At 37.1% G+C, this 26,086-nt stretch overlaps 4 protein-coding genes across 6 annotated transcripts in view; 3 read left to right on the forward strand and 1 right to left on the reverse strand.

Moving 5' to 3' along the window:
• glu (structural maintenance of chromosomes 4-like protein gluon) overlaps window positions 1-20,523 on the reverse strand; it is a 47,947-nt gene extending 27,424 nt beyond the window's left edge. Inside the window, exons 1-3 of the mRNA XM_028306315.1 lie at window positions 20,079-20,523; window positions 18,412-18,603; window positions 214-390 (exon numbers count right to left, since the gene is read on the reverse strand). Coding sequence (XP_028162116.1) covers window positions 214-390; window positions 18,412-18,603; window positions 20,079-20,357 — 648 coding nt within the window. The 5' untranslated portion in view covers window positions 20,358-20,523. The remainder of the gene's footprint in view (window positions 1-213; window positions 391-18,411; window positions 18,604-20,078) is intronic.
• Window positions 6,519-11,083, forward strand: LOC114354057 (vitelline membrane protein 15a-2-like). 3 transcript variants are annotated; one of them, XM_028306310.1, is made up of 2 exons: window positions 6,519-6,552; window positions 7,552-8,006. In XM_028306310.1, exons 1-2 carry the CDS (start codon window positions 6,528-6,530, stop codon window positions 7,905-7,907), a joined length of 381 nt encoding a protein of 126 aa, XP_028162111.1. In that variant the 5' UTR covers window positions 6,519-6,527; the 3' UTR covers window positions 7,908-8,006. The 3 variants fall into 3 exon arrangements, with proteins under 3 accessions (XP_028162111.1, XP_028162114.1, XP_028162113.1); XM_028306313.1 differs by lacking the exon at window positions 7,552-8,006 and adding an exon at window positions 10,695-11,083 and having other exon boundaries at window positions 6,520-6,552; XM_028306312.1 differs by lacking the exons at window positions 6,519-6,552; window positions 7,552-8,006 and adding exons at window positions 9,858-9,945; window positions 10,695-11,083.
• On the forward strand, window positions 13,908-15,701 carry LOC114354058 (inactive histone-lysine N-methyltransferase 2E-like). Its single transcript, XM_028306314.1, has 2 exons — window positions 13,908-14,086; window positions 15,316-15,701. Exons 1-2 carry the CDS (start codon window positions 14,062-14,064, stop codon window positions 15,624-15,626), a joined length of 336 nt encoding a protein of 111 aa, XP_028162115.1. The 5' UTR covers window positions 13,908-14,061; the 3' UTR covers window positions 15,627-15,701.
• Window positions 20,524-22,990: 2,467 nt separating the features above from the next.
• Prp38 (pre-mRNA processing factor 38) lies at window positions 22,991-24,691 on the forward strand. Its single transcript, XM_028306324.1, has 2 exons — window positions 22,991-23,689; window positions 24,415-24,691. Exons 1-2 carry the CDS (start codon window positions 23,028-23,030, stop codon window positions 24,656-24,658), a joined length of 906 nt encoding a protein of 301 aa, XP_028162125.1. The 5' UTR covers window positions 22,991-23,027; the 3' UTR covers window positions 24,659-24,691.
• The last annotated feature ends 1,395 nt before the right edge of the window (window positions 24,692-26,086 follow it).

Below are 26,086 nucleotides of genomic sequence, written 5' to 3' on the forward strand. Positions count from 1 at the left end.
GAGCCAAAAGTTTAAGTAATGTTTATGTAGGTATACCAGAATGTATACCCGGAGCATTTCATATTTATCGCTATAGTACAGAAGAAGGCATGTCAAGGAATCTTATGGTGTTGTAATAGTTGTTTTGTCACAAAAATGTATATTTTGATGTTGGATACATACACGAGTTATAAGATGCGATTTGGACTTTACTATTAAAGTGGTGATACATACCTGAAGAATGAGAAACCTGTTGTGGTCTAAATCGATTCCATGGGATCTGAGCATTTTGGCCACTTCTTTGAACTGCACTCTTCTTCCATTCAGAGTGTAGTATGAAGAGTTGTCTTTGGACGCTGATCTTGATACCACAATCTCGCTGTTAGGGACCACTGTGAATTCTTCTCCTTCCTAGAAGAAAAATATAGAAATAGAAACAAACAAATACGATGTATTTTAATAAGCTGAGATTCTTGCGGTGTTTTATTCTCATCACCAACTAACTCATAATGTTCTGTAAGTGCCAAGAAATATTCGGGACGTGTAAGTATGAGACAAGCACGTAGGACGTCCACTCACAAGGTGGACCGACGACCTCATAAAGGAAGGCTGTAGATGCAGACCGCTACCAATCGGGCGATATGGAAATCATTGGGGGAAATCTATGTTCAGCAGCGGACGACAGACGTCCTGTAGCTGAAATGATGATGACGATGACATCAGGTGATTGTATTCTCTGTGGAATACGGGTGACTTTTACGTTGCAAGTGTTTTACTTGAGGGTTAGGTATATCATGAGACCAATAAAAACATCCAATAAACAAGAAATTGTAGTTGTAATATAATCACTTCATGCTGCTTTAACAACTATATTTCATCTTTCAACATAAGGTTTAGTTATTTAACATGGTTAAATATTTTAATTGTAGTTGAATAAGCTAAGTTTTGTAAGTAAGAAAATTAAAACTTTACTGCAAGGAACTTCACCAACAATAAAACAACGTATTCTTTCCGTGTACTCCCACACATTTTGAAAATGAATAAAAAATATTTATTGTCCTTTAACATAAAAATAAAAGTATGAAATAACTTATGTATAAAGTAGAGTAGGTACATGGTAGAAGTATTTTGTAATGTAAATTAGTTTGTGTATTTGCCACTAAGTACTCGTCCAAAAGGTTTTCTAAATGGCTGTATCTCATGTTGATAGCCCAATAAAAAATAAATGGCATAGTGCGAAAATTTTCGCACTTGGCGATCGCACTACCACAGGTCTTCATTTTATAAATACTTAATTTAATTCTTTTCCTTATCATGATATCATAATCAATCCGTGCCACTTCGTTGAAAATGTGTTTAAATACATCACAAGTTCGAGAAAACCTATAGAAAATTTTACATCGAGTCCAATCCAAAATGAAGAATTTACTTATATTTATTTGTGAGTATATTTTTGAATAATGGGGCTTCTTTTTCTTGTCCTTGCGTGTTGAGGGAAACCATTAGGGGTGTGTTCACGCCTCGAAGCCACGCCCACCTGTTCCAGGGTTGCCAGCGTTAAATGTTTAAAAAAATTCAAATGACTTCATAATGTTTCAGTGTCCATCACAGCTCTGGCAGCCGCCGCCAAGAATTCATGCATCTGCCCACTTATACTTAGCCGGGTTTGCGCGTCTAACTTTAAAACGTACGCTAACGAGTGTGAAATGATATGCGAAAATAGATTTTTGCAAGTTCTGTATAAGGGCAAATGCGGCGAGCCCGTTGAACTGCCTCCCACACCGGTATACCCCATCCCGCCTCCCATTCCTAATGTGGTACCGGTATACCCCTTCCCAGACCCCGCGCCTAATGTACCGGTATACCCCACACCGAATGTGGTACCGGTATTCCCCACCCCTGATATTATACCGTATACCGGCGGAAACTCACCCACTCTCCGTTATTTAACAGCATGAATTTACACATCAGTATTCCCTGTAGTTACCCCCTTACTAATAAAAAGTTACACGCTTATTGAACACTGTTTTAAAGTGACGTCACTTTTAAACACTGTTCAACGAACGTGTAATTTTTATTAAGGGGGGCAGGGGGGTATGAGTCTCAGCCCTTTTATAACAAGGGCGCCTATTGTAAAATGTTATTCGAGTCAGAAAACTGTTATTAAATAAATAACAATCCATGTATTTGACATGTATTTATTTATATTTACTAGTATGTAAGGCCCTTTTTAGAGCACACACAATTTTACTTTTGTTTATCTTTGTAGTCTATAATTTGTGTTAAATTTTATTTTCAGTTAAAATGTAATTTTGCTACATAATAAACCGTCTTGATGATGTTTTTCGTGTACCTATTTCTGGATTTCTATTATTTATGTAATGATTTGTAATAAATGCTTTTGAATAAACATACTTATTTTGCATTGGATTTTTTTGACTTATTTTAATTAACCTACCTTACTTTCCATTAAATATAAAGCTAGTTTTTAAATATTTTTACTATTGTTATATTGGTAGGAATTGAAAAAGTGAAATAAACAAGAAATTGTAATAGTATTCCTTCATGCTACTGTAATAACTATATTTCATCTGTCAACATGACGTTAAGTTATTTAACGTGGTTGAGTATATCGATTGTAGTTAACAGGCCAAGTTTTCTTATAATGATGAAGAACCGCCTCTGTGGTCTAGTGGTAAGACCACCTGCTTCAGACGCAGAGGTCCCGGGTTTGATTCCCAGTGGGGGCAGATTTTTTCGTTCGGTTTGGTTGGTGGTAGGGCTTCTTCTAAGTCCGCCTGGCTAGCTACCACCATCTTATCTAAGTCTGTCGCCATAACAACAATGTTAACAGCACTGTTGTGTTCCGGCAGTTAGAGATAAGATAGCCAGTTCCTCCATGGTTGAGGATTCCGGGTGAAGCTCGCTTCCACCTTCGGCCTGATCGTTACTTACTATCAGGTGAGATACAGGCCAAGAGCTTCCTCGTTGTGGATAAAAAAAAATTCAACCTTACAGCATAGAACTTTACAAACATTGGAATAAAAATGTTATTTTGAAACTGAATTAAAATTATTATAGTGTAATTAATAACAGTAAGCGCAATAAAAGTGAGGCACTTCAAACTAGATCCATTCAATTTCAATTTAATTCAACCATTGGCTTAGTTTTTTATAGTAACCCGGCATTGATGTCAGCGCCCTAACTGCAAAATGACATTTCAGCGTTTTCCAACGTGGCAAAAATCGGAACCAGCGATCCGGTATTGACGGTGGCGCCCCCCAGTCAATGTCACGGGTGGAACGGTATAGGTCTACCAGAATCTCATGGCAAACAAAAATGTTGGAAAAGTGTGTTTTTCATATGGCAATTGTCTATGGTTTAATTGTCACCTGTCTAAGAAAATAATAAAATCTGTCAGCCGCTGCAAAAATTTTGTAATCTCTTCTTGACTATTTGTTATTTTTATAAAAAAGTCGAAAAAGCTCAAGCAAGTCATATTGTTTTCAATGAGAATTGTAAAATAAGGCATAATTTAAAGTCAATCTTTGATTCTAAAGCGCGTCGTCGAGTTGACAGTAAGTTGGACTGAAATGTTTTGATACATTTAGTTTATTACCCAACTGCGTCAGAAGGAGGGTTATGTTTTTTTATATTATTCTTATTTTAATAGCTGCTTTATCGATGTTTTCAGGTATATCTCACAAATTGGTGCAGTGAAATGGTCAAAATGTCAAAAATTGAAAAAGATTTCATCAAGCAAGATTGAATAATGGAGAAGTTTCCAATTTTTTCTTTTAAATAAACTTGAAATAAATATAAGTAAAACTAATAAGAATTGTGAAAGAATCATGAAAATATCTCTTCAAATAAATAAGTTACAGGGCCCTAAAGTTGCGCATAACTATTCACGCCATTTTGATCGGTGTATTCACGACAGTCATTCGGAGTACAAACAGTAAATCACCCCTGATCCAGTGCTGTTGACAGATCCACAATTTTTTAAATCTAGCAGTTTTTAATTTTTCAGTTAGGGTCACTCAAGACTCTTTCTTAGTAAAATTTTGTAACCTTTTTTTTTTTAATATCCCAGACCTGGCCATTTATACAAAAAGAACGGCACTGCCTGTTTCAATTCCACGCGAAAATATGTAGGTAATTTAAATAGAGCAATTAATTTACAATACCTCTTTATCTTTATCATCTATTGAAGAACAAGAAATGCGAGTGGAGTTCTTAGAATCGTTTTCTAGTTCTGAATGAAGTGATAAGTTAAAAATATGATGCATAATAAAATTAGTTACTTAAAGTAATAATACGATTTATAATAAATTTCAATACATTTTCCTATGTTAAAAACCCGATGTACCTATAACAACATTCTTCATTCATACACATACCTACCTAAAATGTACCTATATTCGTACTTCATGTTCATTAATATTAAAGTCATAAAAGTAAAAAATTAAACAGTATCAAGATCGTTTATTCGAATTTCCCCAGTATTGCTCTCAACAAAGTTTATTTTCCCTATTTGCCATGAGATTCTGGTACACCTATACAGTGTAGTTCATCTATACAGATCTTTTTTGTGTTGATCGCCTCAACTTATCCTGTGCGACCCTATAGTTCTTCTACTTGTCCAATAGTTTTTTTTTCTAATGGCATACTTAGTAACTATTAACATAGTATTATGCCGGAATACGGAATAACTTCCGTCCGAGAAAGTTTTAACTTGGCGATAGCACTACCACCATTCTTATTTTTAGAAATAATTTAATATTTCTCCTTATCATGATACCCATATTAATCGATCCGTGCCGCTCCATTAAAAAATGTGTTTAAATACATCACACGTTCGTAAAAACCAATAGAAACATTAAAATTTACGCCAAGTAAAATTCAAAATGAAGAAATTACTTATATTTATTTGTGAGTATATTTTTAGTGGTAGTCCTTTCCTGCCACCAGTACCAGTGCTATTTTGGCCCGACCCAATTTTCTTATTGTCTATAAAAAAAACCATAACATAATGTGGATTTGACAAATCCATACAAAGTATTAAAAGTGTTTTTATGGAATTTTAAGGATCCTTTCTTAACTAGGGCCCGTAACACTTAACGTTCAACAAACGTTAAATATTTAGAAAAATCTGCCTAACTCGCATGCCACTTTATGTTTAAAACAAGTTGCCCCGAAAAGTTGGTAGATCCAGCTATTTATACTACAACTTAAATTATGAATTTTACTTTTTCAGTGACCATCACGGCCATGGCAGCCGGCGAACGAGACGAGTTTTGCGGATGCATAAAATTGTACGCGCCGGTCTGTGCGACCAACTACAAAACATATCCAAACAAGTGTGAAATGAATTGCGATGATAGATCTTTGCGAGTTATTTATAATGGCGAATGCGGCAAGCCCGATCCAGTGGAAGCACCAACTGTGACATCGCTTGACAAAATTTCCCCGCCACCTCCAGCGCCTATTGTCACACCAATTTACCCTCCTTCCCCGTACCCAGCGCCAATTGTCACACCGGTTTACCCTCCTTCCCCGTACCCCGCGCCAATTGTCACACCAGTTTACCCCCCTTCCCCGTATCCAAAACCTGACGTCACACCGGTGTACCCGCCTTCCCCTTACCCAGCGCCTATTGTCACACCAGTTTACCCTCCTTCCCCGTATCCATCGCCTGCACCGGTTTACGGATAAGTTAACTGATGGGCTAATTCAAACGCTTGCTTTTTACCCAGGAAACATTTCTAAAATGCTTATCGTCTAAAATCGATAAAATCGTCGATAAGATTATATCGCAGCTTGCACCTGGCCCTGCAGGTCATTTAGTTTAGAATAAATCATCAATTTAATAGACTGGCCAGACGTGTTGGAGAGCCCTGATGTTCGCATCTATCAGAAAACTATAAATCATCATTAAATAGCAATTTATTCATTTTTTTTATTACTATGAAGGCCATTTTTAGACAATTTTTCACATTTTCGTTGGTTACATTATTTTTCTTTATTCAGCAAACCACAGCCAATAAAATGGATTATTATTTTAGATTTTAATTTCAGCTAAAATAACATTTTACTGACTCAAAACTGAACTGAAATTCAAGAAGCCTTTACCTTATTCGGTATAATTATTTATATTATTTACCTTAACTATGTATATTATTTGAAATAAATTAATTTATAATAAATATAATATATTTATTTGATTCATATTGATTTGACCTCATTTAATTTTAACATTGAAAGAAAGGATTTACAGTATTAATTGTGTTATGTAGTTGGAAAAAAAAGGTATTTTTTATAGATTTAAAAATAACGTCATACCAAGGCGTGAAATTAGTTACTAAAAGGTACATGATGATTTCCATTAAATATTGAAGTTTAAATCAAAGTTACTAGCAGTTTAGTCAACTTTAATAGCACGCATTTTGAAATCAATTAGTTTCACTAACAAATTAGCTTATTATGCATCAATATAAATATGACAGCTTGTTCATATGGTTATTACACAGTCATAAACAGTGCCTACAATGAAGTGTGTATTCCTGCTGCTAGGTAAGTTACTGTAATGTTGCCAGTTTTTTTAAACAAGTGGTCCTATTTCCTGTTCTTTTTTTCCTTACCCTGAACAAAAAAGGGATTCTCTGTCGATGATTTTATGCATGGAAAAAAGTGATATATATTTTAGCCAAGTTATCCATAAATACTTACTCCTCCCCTACCCATCTCATCTGGCCAAGGTGGGGAGGAATTGGTATTTACTCGCTTAGGATCTCCCTTACCACCGCGACCAGAAAGACATAGTGTGGACAGGCCTTCTACTAGGTGGATCGACAGTTTGGCAAAGGTACCTGGATGCTAGCAGCGCTGACTGATCGTTGTAGAAATCTATGGGGAGGCTTTTGTCCAGCCCACTGCTGCACAAAGACCTTATTTGGCTAAAACGAACAAACGATCGCTCTTATGGGGGAGGATCGCATGTAGGCGAAATCCTTCTCAATCACCAACATTTCAGCCATAGGACGTCCACTGCTGAACATAGGCCTACCCCAATGATTCCCACAAAGGCCGATTGGTACCAGCCTGCATCCAGCGCCTTCCTGCTACCTTTATGAGGTCTTCGCTCCACCTTGTGGATGAAAGTCCTACGCTGCACTTTCCAGTACGTAGCCTCCACTCCAGACACACAAATCCTTTGTCTCTAGTGAATTGGAGTAATTTGTCTTCCTGCAGTGGAGATTAATGAGCGGATGATGACGCAAATAAGTACGTGGCATTTGCCACAACACCTTCCTACTATCCGTTCGCGATAAGTTTGCCGCTGACGATATGATATGACGTCACTCGAAGAAAAGCGTCTAGGTATATAGTTTATATTTAAAATATTATTTATTTATTATTATTGATAAAAATTGTGTTTTCGCGTAAAATAAGACACATTAATTGCGTTTAATCACGGTTGGGGGAGGGGACGCGCATTCCACGGACCGGCAAACTTAGCGCGAACGGGTAGTATTTTACAAGGCCCAAATAACGAGTCAATCCTCATTTCAGTGTCCGTTACAATTGCCCTGGCACAGCTCAGGCCAATACCACCCTTGCCAGACGTCAGGCAATTACCACCCCAGCCACAGGTCAGGCCAATACTACCCGTGCTACCTGCCAGGCAATTACCACCCAACCCTAAGAAGGGTGGTTTATGTGGCTGCTACCCCATCGACAATACTCTATGCGCGAGCAACTACAAGACCTACTTGAACGAGTGTTCTATGCGATGTGACCACGACTACGATGGTTTATACGTGCTGTATTACGGACCATGCGTGCCTAAAGGACGTACACAAGACACTGTCTACTACCCGCGCCCGGGAGGCTTCAAGGAATCTTATGGTTATAGTACAGGAAAATAAGTCTACCCTGGACCACATAGAAATCCAGCTTGTTTATGAATTTCATTCTTCGATATTTCTTCGCTGATATTGTCATTCATACTTGAAAACTTTGCGTCATTAAATGGAAACATTTTGAAATTAATATTAATTTGGTTTGATTTTCTTCTATAGTCTACCCTACAAATATTTATAAATGTGAAAGTTTGTGAGGATGTTTGTTCTGTCCCTCTTTCATACAAAAACTAGTGAATGGATTTTGATAGGTGTAATCTTATACCAAATTAAATCTAAATATATAAAAGGAGAAACTGACTGACTGACTGACGGACATATCAACGCACAGCCTAAACGGCTAAACGTAGGCACTTGAAATTTGGAAGGGACGTAGCTTAGGTACCGTAGAGGTGCACAAAGAAAGGAATTCCCGAAATTCCCACGGGAACGGGTAGGAGCGGGAAAATCCTTTTGTATGAAAAAATCTAAACCGCGTAAGATAGATGAAGGGGGTAAAACGGGATCCACGCGTACGAAGTCGCGGGCGGCCGCTAGTCACTGATATTCTTGTTACCCTTTACCCTTTGGTTAAACTTTCCCGGGGACAAACTTGGCCTTCACTGGTTTTGTTTTTATTGGAAGTAAAGCTGTAGATCCTGGCTACACAGAAGTTGGAACAATGGAAACAAGAGATGGGAATAGTTCCATTATCTTTTACTAAATACATAATTAACTTTTTTTAAAAATAAAACCGACTTCAAATGCGTGAACACAAAAAAAAAACTAAAAATTAAAAATATTGCGTATAAAAAAGTTCATCCCCAATTTTCCACCCTTGGGGGTGAAATATTTTCTTCAAATTCGCATGAAACCACCCTTTTGATAATACCTATTCAACAAAAAAATAATCGTTCAAATTGATTTATAATCGGCGGAGATATTGCGTATAAAAAAGTTCATCCCCAATTTTCCACCCTTGGGGGTTGTTTTTTCTATTATTAAATTTAAATGGGACCACCCTTGAGGTATTACCTATACGCCGAAAAAAGATTTGTTCAAATCGGTTCGTAATTGGCGGAGTTATCACGTAACAAACATAGAAAAAAAAATCATACGGGTCGAATTGAGAACCTCCTCCTTTTTTGAAGTCGGTTGAAAATAAAGTTGAATCCCCAAAAACAATAAATAATAAAAAATGAGAGAATTTAGTTTAAGGAAGTGTAAAGGACATAAACACTGTGACACGTATACAGTTGATAATATGTGTTATTTTGCAAAAAAAAAAACATTTTTGATGTACTGTCGACTGCAGAATTCATCAAGACTGCATTACGATTTAGTTGTTTTAAAATTAAAATGTTTATAGTATTTATAATAATGCGAAACGGTTATTGCATAACATGCATACTTCAAATACGAGTGTTACTTGCGTGCAGTGGGTTCTGTGTATTTTCACTTATAAAATAATATGATCTTAGGGCGTACTCAGGGAATTCGCTTTGAAGTCAAACTATTTGACCTAAAAATCAGACTTGACACCCGGCAAAGTAGGTTTTCAACGTTCAAAAATAATAATCAAGCATATTTTTAATCAGGAATTTCTAATATCATAATGCATGTAAAAATTCACCCAAGCGAAGTTGTATAATTATTGCTGCATAAGGTCCGGTTTCCACTAAGGCGGAGCGGAGAATAGCGGAGAAGTTTTGGGCTGACGAATTTTTCTATAGAATTTGACAGCAGCAGCGGCGTGGCGCGTTGCGGAACTGTGCGGAGCGGAGAAGAGATGTGGAAATAATTAAATCTGATTAGTTATTCAAAACACTGCTCCGCTCCGTTATGCTCCGCCTTAGTAGAATCCGGGCATAAATAATATGTGTTTGAACTCTAAATGATTAAAAGCAATATTAGGTGCCGTTACACCATATCTATGACATGCATTACAATGAATTTGATATACCTACTTGAAAATGAGTTCAACCGTCAATATAAAAGTGGAGAGAAATATCAACAGCCTCAGTTTCTAAACTGGACACAATGAAACTATTATCCTGCTTCTTATGTAAGTAACTTTATACTTTATGTTTGTATATTACAGGAGACAGGGCTCTGCAGTGTAAGGCCTGGTTTACACCAAGGCGGAGCGGAGAAGCGTAGGGCGGACTAATTTTTCTATAGAATTTGACAGCGGCGGCGGCGAGAGAAGTGGAAGAAAATTGATTGGTTATTGAAAACACTTATCCGCTCTGCCCCGCCATGGTGGAAACCGGGCTAAAAACAAAAAGCAATAACATATTTTATTATCCGTTGACCGCTGGATTACTGAAAAGTATGTTTATATCCGTTGTCAAGTACGCATAGTACAAGGATATTTATTTACGCAGTGTAAAATATCCAAGGATATTTATTTATTTATTGAATATTTTATTGTGAATTTTAATTAATTTGAATTTATTTTTATTCTTTATTTTATTTTATAATGTTCTAAGATTCTTTTTGCCGCTGCGTACAAGGCACTCACTGAAAGCCAGTGTCTTAGCACTTGGCAGTAACATATCAACTGTCAAGATGATACTGAGTGGGCATTAATATATTGTTTTAAACTTTCATGGTCACTAACATAATTATTATTACTGACGGTATTGCTATAAAAATAAAAAAAAAATGGGCATTGCATTTCTTTGAAACATTTTTTTCCATTGTTTTGATGTGTTTATGTGTATTATTTAGTTGTCAAATATACATGTTTTTTCTTTTTTTTTTATGCATAACAAGGCAGGTATTTGACCACAATCTTTCTTTCTTTTTCAGTGGTGACCACCATAGGCCTGGCCTGTGGCTTTGCCTACTATCCAGCGCCACCGCCACCGCCACCGGCGCCGAGTCCACCGCCTTTATGCAGTTGTCCTCCGCCACATCTAGTACCATATGAGCCGTTGTGTGGAAGCAACTACAAGACCTACCCCAACAAATGCGAGTTGGGCTGCGACCATAGCCAAGGTGTTGGCGGTATATTTGTACTGTACAAAGGACCCTGTGTGTCCCATTATCTTCCCCCTCCCCCACCTTCCCCGGGGTCAATACCAATTGGGAGCCCACAAACCGCGGGAAGCTCTGCCTATTAGGCAGTTAAATTGATTAAATTATAAAAAGAACATGAAATGTTCGTGATCTATATTTATTTTTATGTATTAAAAATATATTGTATTTATGTTCATTTTCTGTTTTAAAATACCTATGCATAGCTTAGTTTTATATTTTACGGCGCTGTGCAATTTTTTTTACATATTTATGGGGTTTAAAATAATTGTTGAATTAAAGTATATATGTATTTATAGTTTTTTTTGTTTTATTGTTGAATGCGTATAAATAAAAATTCATGAACCTGACCCGATGTGTCGATTCTAACGTAACTCGAATTATATTGCGATAGATTACAGGTAGGTTTCCTCTCCTCTTTCTCAAATTAACCTTAACCTTAATGTAGGCGATGGAAGTTGATGGGTGAACGTAGGTGATAGATAAAATGAAATGAGAGTCCAGGTAGGTGTATTGAAAATGAGGCGCGTCCGGGTGTGCGCACAAGTACGTTCGCAGATGGTGAGAGTTCGACGACGACTGGCGGCTCTGGTGGGCCGCTAGAGGCTTCTAATCAATCAGGCTAGAGGCCTCCGGCCAATCATCGGGCCGCATCTAGCTAACGGCTAGTTCGAAAAGTTCTAGGCGCGCGCGATATTACTTTTACCTACGCGCACCCGGTTTTACTTATTATTTAATGTTGCCATAACCAGAGTAAATATTACGTACAACAACAGACATTTACTTAGGCAAATGTAGTAAGACCCTTACTTACATAAACAAAACACAATAAGATAAGTCATAGGACTTAGGTAAGTTTAGTAACTAGATAATCAGAAAAGTAGCTGCATTAAGTAGCTTTCGTTCGTTCGTTCGTTTCAGCCGAAAGACGTCCACTGCTGGACAAAGGCCTCCCCCAAGGATTTCCACAAAGACCGGTCCTGCGCCGCTCGCATCCAGGTACTTCCCGCGACCTTCACCAGATCGTCGGTCCACCTAGTGGGAGGCCTGCCCACGCTACGTCTTCCAGCTCGTGGTCGCCACTCAAGAACTTTTCTGCCCCAGCGGCCATCATCTCTTCGAGCTATGTGCCCCGCCCACTGCCACTTGATTTTAGCGATTCTGCGGGCTATGTCAGTCACTCTGGTTCTCCTACGGATCTCCTCATTTCTGATTCGATCACGCAGGGAAACTCCGAGCATAGCACGCTCCATCGCTCTTTGGGTGACCTTGAGCCTTCTTATGANGTCAAAAGTATTTGACCAGTGTGTGTTGCCAGTGATGGTGTATGGCTCTGAGACGTGGTCGCTAAGTAGCTTTATAGGTACAAAATCAGGTACATAAATACGACACAATGTAAGTCATAAGGCGTAAGTTAAACAGTAAATCATAATTATTTTAGTTACAATAGGTACTAAAGCACATAAATACGTAGTTCTAGCTAACTAGTACCAACTCTTGGTGGCCATCATCAACACTTAAAATAAATCGTATCAAAATTCACTGTTTCCAATCACTAAACTTGGCAAAGCAAAGGAAAACTTAGGAAACTTTCTAGGCGTTTATGTTTTCAATTTCAGTTTAAACAGCAAAATAAGTTATTCAATAAAGATTTTTTTTAAAGCAATCTTTTAATGCTCTAAAAAGAATAAAATAAAATATAAATTCTTTCAAACACATCAATTTATTACATTACTTGAAGCTAAAGATTAAAGCTTGCCCCGATATTAAGAGGTACTTGGCAAAACCACATTCATACTTAATGGAACGAACATAATTTCCCATAATAGAGGTACATACGGATATTATCCAGGCCAACGTAGTCATCAAGACGAATCAAATGAGCCCAAACTCGACAAAGTTGTGTCGCTTTATTGCGGAGTTCCTATGGCCACCTTCTCCTTCATCAGACCTAGTATATAATTACCATATAAGATTGAAAGTCGATGGGGTAGCGTCGCTGTAGTGCGGAATTGCTATGGCCACCTTCTAGCTCCATCATAACACCCTGGTTATCATATAGGATTTAAGTCCTCGTCAACACGAATTAAAGGAGACCAAACTCCCATCGAGTTTGGGTTGTTTTATTGCGGAGTTGTTATGGTTATTGGCCACCTTTCAGCTCTATCATCAGACTCTGGTTGCCATACTGGAGTGAAGTTCTCATCAATAACAAGCCCAAACTCCATGAGGATGTCGTTTTCATGCTTCCACCTTCGGCCTGATCGTCACTTACCATCAGGTGAGATACAGGCCAAGAGCTTCCTCGTTGTGAATATAAAAAAAAAAAAATAAACCTTTCAGCTCCTAGACAAGTCGTCAGGGCCGCTGCGTTGCTATCAGCACCCTGGACATCATCTAGCACTAAAGTGCTCGAAAAGACAAATCCACGCGCCGTTTCATTTAGGAGTTCCTAATTCCTGTGTCAGCAGATTTACCTCGTAATGTTAAGATGCTGTGAAGGTGATTAAGATAGAATCAGATAATGATTTAATTATGTGCATACAGGCACAGCCACCTCCCGACTTCATCATCAGATTCAGGAACCTGGACAATTGGACATCATCTAGCACTACAGTGCCCGAAAAGAAAAATCCAACGAAACCAAACCCGATAAGTTTCCGCCGTTTCGTTTAGGAGTACGGGGAGCCCCCAATATTTATTATATTTTTTATTTTTGCATTAAAATCTTAATGCGGTTCACAGAATAGATCTACCTACCAAGTTTCAACAGTATAGCTCTTATAGTTTCGGAAAAAAATGGCTGTGACATACAGACGGACAGACAGACATGACGAATCTATAAGGGTTCCGCTTTTTGCCATTTGGCTACGGCATTTGTACTTGTAAGTACAAAATTAGATAAGGGCACAATAAGGGTTTTGAAATGAGATGAAATGGGTGGTAATATTACTGCGAATTGCGATAAATATTAAGTTGAAACTTTAAATGATTAAAGAAAATGATTTATGAATTAGATGCTGTTACACCATACCTAAGGCAATACAATCAATTTGATATACCTACTTTAAAATGAGTTCAACCGTTAATATAAAAGTGGAGAGAAATATCAACAGGCTCAGTTTCTGAACTGGACACAATGAAACTATTATCCTGCTTTTTATGTAAGTATGCAAAAGATAACTTTATACTTTATGTTTGTATATTACAGGAGACAGGGCTCTGCAGTGTAAGGCCTGGTTTACACCAAGGCGGAGCGGAGAAGCGTAGGGCGGACTAATTTTTCTATAGAATTTGACAGCGGCGGCGGCGAGAGAAGTGGAAGAAAATTGATTGGTTATTGAAAACACTTATTCGCTCTGCCCCGCCATGGTGGAAACCGGGCTGTAAACAAAAAGCAATAACATATTATCCGTTGACCGCTGGATTATTGAAAAGTATGTTTATATCCGTTGCCAAGTACCTACGCATAGTACAAGGATATTTATTTACGCAGTGTAAAATATCCAAGGATATTTATTTATTGATTATTTTATTGTGAATTTTAATTAATTTGAATTTATTTTTAATCTTTTTTTTATTTTATAATGTTTTAAGATTCTTTTTGCCGCTGCGTACAAGGCACTCACTGAAAGCCAATGTCTTGGCACTTGGCAGTAACATATCAACTGTCAAGATGATACTGAGTGGGCATTATACAGGGTGGGCATATTTAGGGAGTTGATTAAGTAGCTTATTCTGATCACGAATCAGTAAAAAAATTGACAACAAAAAAAAAATCTAACTTTAACTTTAGTTAGTCAAAGAAAAATACCTATTTACACTACCTACTTTACGTGGCTTCCTTCAGTAGGTTATCCGACATGATAAGCGAGCGATCCGCGTAGCTTGATGGTGCCGTAGTGTAAACTATTGCAGTATTGCGAGCCACAGTACAGTTAATTTCGCACGGAAAATATTTGCTAAAAATTCCACTTTCGTTTCCAAAACTTTTTTGGTAGATAATGCGTTTATTTAAGTCAGGATAGATCACCTAAATAAATATGGCGAGGATTGAAATCAACACCCTGTATTGTTTTAAACTTTCATGGTCACTAACATAATTATTATTACTGACGGGATTGCTATACACTATAGTATAGTGTATAGTGACTATACCATGTACCTTAATTTTGAGTTTCCGATATTTCGGCACTGTCGGAAACTCAAAATTAAGGTACATGGTAGCAATCCCGTCAGTAATAATAATTATGAGTGGGCATTGCATTTCTTTGAAACATTTTCTTCATTGTTTTGATGTGTTTATGTGTATTATTTAGTTATCAAATATTTTTTTTCTTTTTTTATGCATAACAAGGCAGGTATTTGACCACAATCTTTCTTTCTTTTTCAGTGGTGACCACTATAGGCCTGGCCTGTGGCTTTGCCTACTATCCACCGCCACCGCCACCGACGCCGCCGAGTCCAATGCATGCGTGCGGTTGTCCTTCGCCACGTCTATTACCATATGAGCCGTTGTGTGGAAGCAACTACAAGACCTACCCCAACAAATGCGAGTTGGGCTGCGACCATAGCCAAGGTGTTGGCGGTATATTTGTACTGTACAAAGGACCCTGTGTGTCCCATTATCTTCCCCCTCCCCCACCTTCCCCGGGGTCAATACCAATTGGGAGCCCACAAACCGCGGGAAGCTCTGCCTATTAGGCAGTTAAATTGATTAAATTATAAAAAGAACATGAAATGTTCGTGATCTATATTTATTTTTATGTATTAAAAATATATTGTATTTATGTTCATTTTCTGTTTTAAAGTACCTATGCATAGCTTAGTTTTATATTTTATGGCGCTGTGCATTTTTTTTTTAATATTTATGGGATTTAAAATAATTGTTGAATTAAAGTATGTATTTATAGTTTTTTGTTTGTTTTATTGTTGAATGCGTATAAATAAAAATTCATGAACCTGACCCGATGTGTCGATTCTAACGTAGGGTAAACCAGAGAGTGATTGCCCACTGGTAGTGATTGCCCGCTTTAAGAATAATATTGTCAGGTGCTGACTTTGAATCACTCTAGTTAGATTTGAATTTACTAAGTAGATGGCTCCGAGATTAATGTACAGTAGTATGTAAAATTTACAATAGGAAACACTAAAAAAAATAGTTATGGCGGATTTTGTCAAGACGGGTGAAAATGTTACTCAAACAGGTAAAGACTTTAACAATTTTACTAAGGAATTACTTGCTTAGAGGTTAATTTTTTTTTGCAAGTTATTTAATATTCAACTTATGGTGTATAGTCATGATGAAATTATAAGTGTTTTCTCCATTATCAATGAAAATAACTGATAAAATTTGATTTCTAACGGTCATTTTAACGGTGGGTAATCACTGCACGTAAATCTGTATATTTTTAGTTATTGCCCACCATCATTTCAGTTATTGCCATATGTTAATGTATAGTTATTGCCCAGGGCAATTATTATTAGAGTGTTGCCACCATGCAGTAGCAGTGTTTAAGTTGCTCATTGCTAGACTTGTTTTGCAATTTACAGGCATAAATATTGAAATGGCTTTTAATGTTTCATTTTCAGTATGCGAAAGACTCCAAAAGTTCAATATAGCATAGAAAATTTGCAAAAAGCGATCGAAGCTGTGCAAGATGTATCCAACAATTTATCTACAAGATAAATTGCTGAAAAATATGGTTTGGCTTGAAAAAATTGATAAAAATTCAAACGCAAATACAAAAAATGAAAATCCTACGTTAAATCTACTAGTGAAAATGTTAATTGTAAGGAAATAGATACAACTTTAGGAAAGAATAACCAACAGCTAATTGAACATTCTGAGCAACCACTTGAACTGATATCAAAGAAGATAAAAAAAAATACATATAAAATTCAAATTTTTGCGTCATCTATGTTTTGAAGTAGACGATTCTGTCTCTACCGATTCTGACTCATCAACATCAACTCAAGAAATATTTGATAATATAGTTAATAAGGCCAAACGCAATTTATTTTGAAATTTTGAAGACTGTACTGCTAGAATTTAAGTTTAATGTTTTGTTTTGTTTATTTAAAGCCTATTTTGTCATTTTAAAATTGATTATTTTGTTTTAAGATACTGGGCAATTACTGTGCTTTGATGTGGGCAATTAGTGTAAGTAATGGGCAATGACTGTACTTTTTGGAGGATTTTAAATTTATTTCAATATTTTCTAAGTTACGTAAGTTTTAACTAAAATCTGTTAATATTCTGTTTAACAGTTTATTGAGTTATAAGAAAAAAGTCATAATTGGTCGATAAATTAAAATACTTTCTTTAATTTTTCATCTCAATGTGTTTGAAATCCTTAAGTGGGCAATAGCTATACGGTTTACCCTAACTCGAATTATATTGCGATGGATACAGGTAGGTTTCCTCTCCTCTTTCTCAAATTAACCTTAACCTTAATGTAGGCGATGGAGGTCGATGGGTAGTCAATGTAGCAATTCCTACTGTAGATTTTCCATGTCTATTTTGTGGTATGGAGAGGGCTATGCTCGGTGTTTCTTTACGAGATCGAATCAGAAATAAGAAGATTCGTAAAGTCTAGTCGCTGACATAACCCGACTTATTACCAATCTGAAGTAGCAATGGGCAGGGCACATAGTACGCAAGGTTCAAATTAAAAAAAAAATGCCTTCTGGAGTGGAAGCCACGTTCCAGCAACGCAGCGTGGGATATCCACCCACAAGGTCTGACGACCTCATAAAGGTAGCAGGAAAGTGCTAGATGCAGGCTGTTACCAACTGGTCAATATGGAAATAAATTATTGGTGGGGGCCTACGTTCAGCAGTGGACGCCCTGGGTGTTACCATGTATAATATGTATGTATTTACAAATATTAGTATTTAAGTACATATGTTTATATCCGTTGTCTAGTACCCATAGTACAAGTTTTGCTTAGTTTGGGACTAGAAGCGTAGTGTAAAATTTTGCAAACGGATCCCTAAATCGAAAAATAGTCTTAGAAACCCCTAGATCATTTTAAAAGACCTATTCAACGATACCCCACACGATGGGATGAAGGATGAAAAAAAATTCATCCCCAGTACATGTAGGGGAGCTACCCTAAAATTTTTTTTTTTCAAAATTTTATTCAACCACTGTGTCGGCGTAATTAATATCATACCTTCATAAAATTATAGCTCTCTAGTGCCAATAGTTTCCAAGAAAAACTTCGGATGGGCAGACAGACGGACTTGCCGAAACTATAAGGGTTCCTTGTCAAGACTATGGAACCCTAAAAAGGAAGTTAAGATATCAAATTAATTAAAAATGTATGTACGATATACTGACTTTTTGGGAAAAAAAATTCTGGAAAGGATACATTACTAATAAAGATTTTAATTTGATGTTACATTTTAAGGAGCATATCAATATTTCCAGGATGGCCTTAGAAACTAAATTTGAAAAAAAAAAGAATAAAAATAGAACACTTACCCCATCGATAATTTGGCAGAAATGTACAGCGACCGTCGCACTCGTGATGTTCGGAAACTTGCTGGAAGAATGGATGAGCACGGAGATCTTCTTAGAACGGATTTTGGTTGCTCGGTAGCCGAATACGAACAGCATGGAGTCAATGACGTTGCTCTTGCCACTACCATTGGGCCCTATTATTGCTGTAAAGCTCTGAAATTTAAGAAAAAAATACATGAAACATCTTTCATTACTAAATTATTTTAAAGTTGTTAATTTTTGTAGTCTTGCTCTTGTCATTTTATAGGCTAAAACTAAAGGTAGCAGGAAGGCGCTGGATGCAGGCTGCTACCCACCGTGCGATGTAGAAGTCATTGGGGGAGGCCTATGTTCAGAGTGGATGTCCTATGGCTGAAATGATGACGATGATGATGATAGGCTAAATATGGACTTTTCGGAACTAAATTTACTAGATAACTGATAATGTACTGCAAGTAATTAGTGAAGTAAAATGTTATAAGAACTACTGTAAACTGTATTGGGCAGTAAATTAGTTCTTAAATGTCTAGAAATATAAAAAAAGCTTTGTCGGCCGTTTGGTGTAGTGGTTCAGAACAGACTACTATGCCGAGAGGTCCCGGGTTCGATTCCCGGCCGGGCAGAAATTGAAATGATGAATTTTAATTTCTGTGACGGGTCTGGGTGTTACTATGTATACATATATTGTATGTATTTTAAAAAAAAAAGTATATAAGTAGTATATCCGTTAAGCTAGCACCCATAACACAAGCATATTAATTGCTTACTTTGGGGCTAGATGGCGCTGTGTGAGATTGTCCAAAGATATTTTTTTACTAGCTTTCCGCCCGCGGCTTCGCCCGCGTGGAATTTTGTCTGTCACAGAAAAACTTTATCGCGCGCGTCCCTGTTTCAAAAACCGGGATAAAAACTATCCTATGTTCTTTCCCGGGACTCAAACTATCTCTATGCCAAATTTCATCAAAATCGGTTGCAAGGTTTAAGCGGGAAAGCGTAACAGACAGACAGACAGACAGACAGAGTTACTTTCGCATTTATAATATTAGTTGGGATGTATTTGTCAGAAGTAGCTCTAATAATTACCAGTCCAGTACTGCCGTCCTAACGAAGAGTGCAATAAGTCGAGTTTGGGCAAATTGACTTAAGACCATATCCATAATCAGGAAAATGAGGTCTATATAAGATACATCTTTTCTTTATCTTCAATAGTTTCGGATCTATTAGTTATCATAACCGCAATATCTAATATTATTATTTGTAAATAGCTAATCGTTAATCGCAAATATCTCGAGAGTCGACAAAACATAGTTATTGCACTTTTCGTTAGGGGGGCAGAGTAGGCATTACTAAAAAGCAAGTAAATGCAGTTTTTACGGCCTCTAGGTAGAAAAATGTGTAATATGTATGTACAACAAAGTTTACTTAAGTAATGTGTTTGTTAGGATGGTTCCCACAGAAGTACATCTGCTTGTTCTGACTATTGGACAACTTGTGAATTACCTAACTAGTAACTACATAAAATTTATTAATTTTTCATGCAAGTGACTGTAAGGTTTTTAATGAGAAATAAATGGTTAAACCTAAAAAAATACTTCCCAGGAGTAGCTGTACTACTCACTGGTTCATTACACATTATTAACAACATTTACCTTGTGAAAAGGCCCCAAAGTCTGCACTCCAGCGTAACTTTTAAAGTTTTCATTTACAATGTGAGTTATGATCAAACGAGGGCCTGTGGCATCAAAAGTAAGAGCTGGCTTTGGAGCTGGAGGGATGTAGATATCACCGATTCTAACACCACCCTCCTCATCATCAGATATGTGGTCTATTTCACCATTCATGTCTGCATCGCCGTTTTGACTTGTAGCAGGGACATCGTCAACTTCCATCGGCTCTTCTTCGCCCCTTTTCTTTTTTGTTTTCTGCATGTTATACACTAATTTGACGGTTATCGAATTCCGCAGCGAACGGCGTAAACACTATCACTTAAATATGCGAGGTTAACCATTCAAATTAAATTATGTTTCGAATCAAAACCGTTTGAAGACAGAAACGCGCGGAGGGAAAACAATTTTGTTTGCGACTGTCACTGTCAACTGTCAGGTCAGAGCAATGACATTTTGTTTTTTTATTCTTCTTTACGTTTTGTTTTGAAACTTTATACAATTTAAAAAAAATGAATTTAAGTTTAGATTAACATTCCCATATGGCCCCTCCTCACCCACGGCCTCTCATCATGAATGAATACAATCAATAGTTGAATCGGTAGCCAGCCCAACATCCTGTGCCCCGATTGCGTTAAATATTTTCAACTACAGCGCAACTGGAATATGAACGAAAATCAGCTGTGTGCACAAATTCGTAACGCGATGTATGTCACTTTGACACATAGTTCTTTGTGTAAAAGCTGAAAGAAAGAAAGCTACTTTTTCTCAAACGCAAATCAAACTCATTACGAACATTTGCTGTGTTTTAGTGAATAAAATATTAAGTGTTCGGACTTTTAATCCTTCAAGCTCCGCGAATCTAGACACAATAGTTAATTTAATCAATTGTTATGACATGACATTAATTAATGCCGTCTGGGACTCAATCGGTTAATGGAAAGTGCTGAACTCCGTTGTTTCGTTATTGTTTGCGCGTGAACTTTACCGCGATAAGATAAGTACCGAATCGCACATCAGGTGGAACGAAAATGGACTACAACAATTTTTTTTTTTTTTTTTAATTATTTGTCGGCGCCGGACACAGATGCTGCAAATTATTATTGATGATTAATAGTACCAATCTTAATATTATGTTATCTGTAGAAATCTGTAGAGCAGAAGGTTTGTGATTCCTAAACGTAACACCCGACTGATGCGCAGAAAAAGATAACTGTCAAAGTGTGAGCAGGCGGCTGCGAGGTTATCTTTGAAAGCGTGTTGAGTTTGGTGGAACGGTTAATTGTAGGAAAAGTGATTGTCAACCATCCAAGATATTATCTCCTTGCCCGTTAACCCACGCCAATGGAGATTCCACCCCTAGAGTTCCTTCTGATAGAGACCCAGTGCCTTTATACCTATTTAAATAAATATCCTTGGACATTTTACACTCACCATTTTAAATGGTGGAGTAATGTGGACTAAAGATGAAACGCTTGAAACTAATGAATTGGAGACATTGCAAATTAGCGCAATCGAGGCCCATTTTCAACTGCAACGTAGCTGGACGCTTTTCATTAGTTAAGACGAAACAACGGATTTAAGCACTTTCCAATAAACGTCCGCCGAACACCTTATTTTTTCTCTAAAAGCATGTTCGTGAAGCATTTGAATTGCGTTTATGATAAAGTAGCTTTCTGTCAGTTTTTACTCAAAGGCGCAGTTGCATTCCGATTACGTTACACTTTCGTTTGAACTAGCTGTCAAAACGACTCCACAGATGACCCACGCTGAACTGTCCCGCCAAACTCAATGACAGGGGGGCGCTACCATCGTTCAACTATATGGTTTCCAACATGGCAAAAATCGGAACCAGCGATCCGGTATTGACGGTGGCGCCCCACTGTCAATGTCATCGATAGGACAGTTCAGTATTTTGGAACTATAATACGGATTTGTTAAAACAGCTGAAGTTCGTGCGTCGTCCAGTGGCATTGCAGTTGATTAGCGCAATCCAATCGGATACCGACAAAAGTCACCCGTGCGCGTAATAATTCCTAAAATAAACCACAGAGAAAATACACAAAAAAAAAACATCGGGCTTGCCCATGAAGCTTAAGACAAAAATGGAGGCCACACTTGGAACAACAACTTGAGTCAATACCTACTTATCTCTATCTCGCTCTTTGTGGGCCGACCTCTCTTTTTAGTGTGGACTATAGTATTGCTATCTCCTTATTTAAATCTCCTAGTAAATTCCTCGAAATAGTCAATTCACTAACTAAATCAGAAGTTAAATAAATAATTAAATATTTGAAATACGATTACCTAGTCAAATTGAAAATCACAAAATTGTCGGCCGTTTAGGCTTAATGCGTTGGCGAATCAGGGAATTACAATCCCAACTCCTGGAATCGGTTACTTACCATGTGGCAACATCAGCCCAATCCAGCCCATCATGGCGGTTGTTTACTATTTTGTTTACTATGCAGTTAATTTCGTTTGAGATTTTTTACAGGACCTATCATTGTTTTATCACAAGAAATGGTGCAAAATTTTGTAGTGCGTGGTTGCGGTAGTACGTGGTGTACCAGTAGTGACTTAAGATTCCACGCGTAAGTGTTTATTTTGTGATTTCCGACATTGAATCATTGTAAACATTTTTCACAGTAATTTCTTCCTAAAACGTTTTACCAGTATTAACACTCATTATTTAATGATACCTATGTCAAGAAATAAAGGTTTTACATTGAGTTTCATTGATTTGAGCAAATTTATATTTTTTGTTTATTTAGAAAGAGAGAGTCTGCCCACAGAGAGCGAGATAGTGATATATAGGTTGTGCTTCAAGTAGGTATTCTAAGTGTGGCCTCCATTTTATCTTTAGCTCATGGGCTTGCCTATGATCCGTAACCATAAAATGTCAACTTGACGTTGATTGATGGAACAACAAAAATGGCCAACCGTACGGTGAAGGACGCGAAATCTATTCGCGGGACAAATCCTCAATATCTTGTGGAAAAGATCATACGATCACGTATATACGATTGTAAATACTGGAAAGAAGAATGTTTCGCTCTAACCGCGGAGCTTTTAGTGGACAAAGCGATGGAGTTGCGTTACGTCGGCGGCGTGCACGGCGGCTTCATTTACCCCACACCTTTCTTGTGTTTAGTGCTGAAAATGTTACAGATACAGCCTGAAAAGGACATCGTGGTGGAGTTTATAAAGAACGAGGAGTTCAAATATGTGCGTGCCTTGGGCGCCTTTTATATGAGGCTCACGGGATCGTCGGTCGATTGTTATAAGTATTTGGAACCACTTTACAACGATAATCGTAAGTTGAGAAGGCAGAATCGCGTCGGCCAGTACGAAATCGTTCACATGGACGAGTTTATCGACGAGTTATTGCGAGAGGAACGTCTGTGCGACGTTATTCTTCCACGAATTCAGAAAAGACCTATTTTAGAGGAGAACAATGAGCTTGAACCGAAGGTGTCTGCTTTAGATGATGATCTGGATGAAGATATGCCTTCAGACGATGATAATGCTGAACCTGATTCCAAAGAGAACAGAAGAGAAAAGGAAAGAAGAGATAGAGATAGGAGAAGAGATAGGTAAGTGGTTTCACCAGAGTAAATACAAATGAAACGCCCGAGCACGGTTTGTATGTGAGCGCGCCAATACGTATGCGGCGCGCACGCACACACTGACAAAAATTATTGTTGATTAGCGGTGCTGTACAAACCGCGCTCGGTGCGTTTCTATGAAGATGACCTACTCATTTGTATTTACTTTGCCGTTATGGTATGATGTTGCTGAACAACAATATTGAAAGACCTGTATGTACCTACATTATGCAATAAAATATTTGATTTGATTTGATAAAAATATTTAGTAATCCCAACTAATATTATAAATGCGAAAGTAACTCTGTCTGTCTGTCTGTTACGCTTTCCCGCTTAAACCTCGCAACCGATTTTGATGAAATTTGGCACAGAGATAGTTTGAGTCCCGGGAAAGAACATAGGATAGTTTTTATCCCGGTTTTTGAAACAGGGACGCGCGCGATAAAGTTTTTCTGTGACAGACAAAAATCCACGCGGGCGAAGCCGCGGGCGGAAAGCTAGTGAAAGATAAAATTGTTTGTTCTTTTAATGTACTATTTCAATATGAATTTGAAACTACACTGAGCGCTTATATTAATTAATTAAGCTTATTGTAGTTAGAAAGTTCCAAAGAATTTAATAATGATAAACACATTTACCATCTATGAAAGATTTTTTCAGTTGCTTTGACATTTGAATAACTGATCTAATTAATTTTCTATAATCATTTTCAGATCACGAGACCGAGACCGACGTGACAAGGAACGCAAGAGAGAACGTTCGAGAAGCAGAGACCGCGAACGGAGAAGGGAACGGGAAAAAGAGCGAGAACGGGAAAAAGAGCGGGAACGGGAAAAAGAGCGGGAAAGGGACAGAGAACGGGCCCGGGAAGCGAGAGAGAGGGAGAGAGAGAAAGAAAGGCGGGAAAGAGACAGACACGAGCCCGACAGAAGAAGAGAAAGGGGCGGTAGATATTAGAGTAGTTTTAAGTTAAATAAATTGTTTTCCAACCAATCAAAACGAGTTTCATTTGTTACCAAGTTATTCTGTTAAAAGCACACATTAAAAGTACTTTAATGAAAAGGGGCTACTATAAAGTCTATTATTCAAAAGATAAAAATGTTTGGGATGCGTTACTGCCTAGCTCTCATAAATATTTATAACTTTGTACATTTTAAAGCATGTAAACCTTTGAAGAAGAGGCTGACAATAGTGACGTGACTTTCTTTCGCTGCTTCTTCTCAGCACTGGCCCATTTATTGTCCTGAAGCAGTGGTAGGGTTAATACTGGGACGTGTAAAAGTGCTTTTTTTAAGCCTATTTACAGAAATAAATGAGTTTTTATGTGCTACGCTACAACTGAAAATTTTGAAAAAAATTAGGATAATGAAAAAAACAAGTTGCAACAGAAATCGATATTTATTTACCTAATATGCTATTCAAAACAATGATCTCTCAAAAATATGTTAAAATACATTAATCTTTAATGTGAGTTTTTATAGTCCAACTAATTTCACAAAAAATATGCTTCAAATAGCTCGAATGCACGAGTCAACAGCTTTCTCACTTGAACTGATTAGATTCACAAGTTCGATTTCCATCAAATGTTGGATGAAACTTTAAAAACATTTGTGAGGTGTAGGTAAATCCTAACTAGTAAATAATGATTTTGATATTATTTAAGTATTTAATTTATACAAATACTGAACAGGCTGTGAGCAATGTTATGTTATTATAGAGTATTTCTCAAAAAAAGTGTACGTAACGAAACGGTAGTAACGAAATAGTAAGGCCATAAGGCTTGTTATACATTGGCGAAATATTGTGAATGCTCTTTATTTATTCAATTCGAAATATTTGTAAGTATGCACCCAAATACGGGGCAATATTAAGGGGTTAGAAATAAAATAAGGGAGTAATCATTCATACTATTTTAATAAAATTATTTTTGTTCCATCATGTTTATCCATTTTGAGTCGTTCTCTGTAAGCTTTTTGCCTTTCGGCATTGGTTTTTGGCGGCATTCCTAAAAAAACAAAAGAAGTAATCACATAAAAACGTAATCTAAATGATTTGATAATTTTTTGCTGGTGGCACTTCTGTAAAGCAGATAGTATCCAATCCTTTTGTTATTAACGCTCTATATTTTTTGAAATTAATTAAGTAGTGAATATTACTATGCTCAGGTAATAACAGTATACACTCAGCATTATGTTGTACTTTTTCGTAACGTAACGAAATTCGTAAAAAACGTAACGAAATATTAGACAAAATGAGATCAGAAACAAGTATTTTTTTGATAAAATTTGTTACAGCAAATATAAAAGCTTACTAAATGTTCGTACCACACGTATTACAAAAAATGGTTAAATGAAGACTTACCGTTCTATATAAAATCGCTGATTT

The sequence above is a fragment of the Ostrinia furnacalis genome, unplaced genomic scaffold (assembly GCF_004193835.3).
Source record: "Ostrinia furnacalis isolate ACB-3 unplaced genomic scaffold, ASM419383v2 OfSCF1913, whole genome shotgun sequence".
NCBI classification, from domain to species: Eukaryota; Metazoa; Arthropoda; class Insecta; order Lepidoptera; family Crambidae; genus Ostrinia; species Ostrinia furnacalis.